This window comes from Micromesistius poutassou (assembly GCF_964030765.1).
Source record: "Micromesistius poutassou genome assembly, chromosome: 2".
NCBI classification, from domain to species: domain Eukaryota; kingdom Metazoa; phylum Chordata; class Actinopteri; order Gadiformes; family Gadidae; genus Micromesistius; species Micromesistius poutassou.
In genome coordinates, this window is record NC_140272.1 from 23,091,831 (window position 1) to 23,094,950 (window position 3,120).

Consider the following 3,120-nt stretch of genomic DNA (forward strand, 5'->3'; position numbering starts at 1 on the left):
ACTATGACATATGCTCCAATGCAACCCAGACATTTGACTTATTTTGAAAACATACTTTATGAAAATGAGTTCTCCAATGAGTATAATAAGAGCTGTTGTCCCCTTTTAACTATTTCTTTCATGATATTCCGCTATCTACTTTTTTAATGTATATATTTGCCAACTCATTTTTTACTCCCAAAGTAATTGCATTGACTCTCAAGACAGGAATCACAATCCCTGGATATAACTAAGAGCAGCATGCTACTTTATACATGGAAAGCTTTTCCCCAGCAGCTGTTTCAAATGGTTCTGGAACCTTCTGCCAACAAATGAATAAAGGATGGGACCAATACAAAAGTAAAGATAAGCAATGTTACGTGTGACTTGAAGTGCATAACCAAGCCTTTGCATTTTCTCACAGGATGTGGACCCACCAAAATAATAGTACATCAGTAAAACAACATTATACGGGGTCCAACACAGAAAGAATATCAAAACAATGAAAAATATCATCCTGACTGTCCTGAACTTGGCGTTAATTCTTGATGATATTACAGTGATAGTGACCCTGATGTAGCAGTAAACAATGGCAGCCAAGGGGAAGAGAAAGAACAAAAAGAGCTGAAGGTATATCCAGAAAGCTTTCAAGACAGACATGTCAACAAAGGTGTTGACCACATCATTGCTGGGATATTCTTCACAGAACTGCTTGTTGTTAAAGTCTGTGAAGACATTATACAGAATAATTGGTTTAACGCAAGCCAAACAACTAAGAAGCCAAACCCCAGTACAACAGGCAATTGCATACGTCTGTCTTCTCAGACGTGATGCAACAAGGGAGTAAACAACTGCCAGGTGTTGGTCAAAGGTCAGCAGGGTTAGAAAAAGGATGGAACTGTAGAAGCCCAGGAAGTAGGCACTGCCTACAATCTTGCACATGGCTGTGCCAAAGACCCAGGTGGAGAGTTGTTGGTAGATGCCCCAGAAGGGAAGACAGCTCATGAAAATTAAATCAGACACCACCAGGTTTAGCAGGAATATGTTGGTCACGGTTGTCAACTTTTCAAACCTAAGAAACAAAAGGAACAATGTTAAAACCGTGTGTAGCACTCGACACTGATTCAGTGTACCGATATGTCTGCAGAACAAATACCTTAATAGTGCTCATAGTCACATTCTAGGGTTTTAAAACAATACCATGTTGACCCATCCACTATTGAAATTAGTATTAGAAAGGTTGTAGCATGCTAATTGATGATACAGTTGGGAACTGCTGTTTTTATTTAGCTATGAGTAAATAATGGAATTATTTGTATTAAATATGGTTTGGAAAAGCCATAGCCAGCAATGAGCTTATTGGGTGAAATGCTGTGAAAATATTTGTCCTGTTTGACTGCGCCTGCAAAACATTACCCGTCTTCCCTAAATACCAATCTTGCCTTATCAATCACAAGCTGTGTGTCACATGGTGTAATTGTGGTTCCACCACAGGTGAATGAATCCAACACTTTCCAATGGCAGTGAAACTATCAGCAGATCTATCCTTCCCTGTCTCTTTCCACCCCTGCTTCTCAGATTCTTCTCAAATGCCTATTCACAAAAAGATGCTCATCAAATATTTGTTGACAATAATAACCAAACTAATTCAATAAACCCTTTCGTTCATAGTGTCATTATATACACTGAGGCCCACAGATGGCCCATAAACAAGCAAATTCAGCTAACTCACCGGTAGATAATTACCAACACCAAACCATTCCCAACAAGACTGAGGACAAACATGACGAAGTAGAGCACAGAAAGCTGGGCCCCGAGGGAGTTGTCGTCCTTCCTTTCACACATGTGCACTGGTCCCACACTGTAGTCGTCTGTGTTGAGGCTGTAGCTCCATTCATCGAAGGGAGTCGTGGTGTTCATATTTAATGTCACTAGAAAAACCTGTAAACACCATGTGTTGTCATTAACCTGGTACTTTTACAGAGTATCAAAAAAAAAATAGTCATTGTACATACAGTGAACAATCAATTGGTGAAAATAGTAACTTACATTCTAAGTACACTTTAAAATAAATTGCATTGTTAATGAGGCTTTAAACAAGCTGTTTGTTCAACATGTAAGATTTATAAGCAAGGAATACAATTGCTAGTAAATTATTAAAAATGTATTTTGGGATTCAAATTAACATTTTAGTATCCATCATTTAACAGAAAAGCTTCTCTGCTGCACTGGCAGAGCAGGTTTCAGTTGGATGGACGGGTGGCCATTTTGTTAAGTTCCAAATATACATCAGTGTTTTGGAAGCTTCCTCCTGAGCAACATTTCCACAACATTGGGCCTACCTTCAACATGATTCTCATTATGTCATTATGTTCTATAATGCAAAAAGTATATGAGCGTAAACATTTTATAAAAAGTATACATTTGAGAACTGAACATATACTGTGCAATTTTTGCATTAACATTGTGTAGCTGTATGATGTAATGGTATTACATTTGACATGCAATATATTCAATTAATAACGGTAGAAGGAACTATGTCAATAGAAGTTGCACTCTCCTGTACTCAAGTTTCCATCGTTGAATATTAAATCAAATTAATAATAAAAGTGCATACATCTTACATACATCCGACAAGCCCTCCAATTGCCCTCTGTGTTAAACATGTTCTCTACATCTTCATCATCTTTCTTTACATCTGTCACTGCATTGTTGATTTTCCTCGTTGATCCTGATCGCAACCAATGTATTATTAACTGTTAGATTAGTATTTATTAATAGATGTAAAGCTCACTCACAGCATAGTAACACATCTAACAACAACAAAAATAAACAATATAGTATTTATTGGTATTTAAACACATTTGTAATAAATGACAACCATTATTGTTCATTGTTTTTCTGTTTTGTTTTCATGTATTTCTGTAAATTTTTTAACCAGATTTAATACTGTACAATATATTTACTAACTAGATTCCTTGCTTATTATTCATTCATTCATTCATGTTGGAATAAATCAGTGAATTTTTTTTTGTAAATAACAGTAAAGAACAGCTCACAAATTAAAGTTATACTGTAGTATTACTGAATTTCTTTATGAACTTACCTCAAAAAATGATCTGGGTAGGCTGCCGTCTGAGC

General features: G+C 36.3%; 1 protein-coding gene across 1 annotated transcript; it reads right to left on the reverse strand.

Moving 5' to 3' along the window:
• Window positions 1-243: 243 nt before the first annotated feature.
• LOC311338623 (C-C chemokine receptor type 1-like) lies at window positions 244-1,899 on the reverse strand (the record flags this gene model as incomplete). The annotated part of the gene is made up of 2 exons (XM_084463912.1): window positions 244-1,051; window positions 1,712-1,899. 2 exons carry the CDS (start codon window positions 1,897-1,899, stop codon window positions 244-246), a joined length of 996 nt encoding a protein of 331 aa, XP_084320038.1.
• Window positions 1,900-3,120: the final 1,221 nt, after the last annotated feature.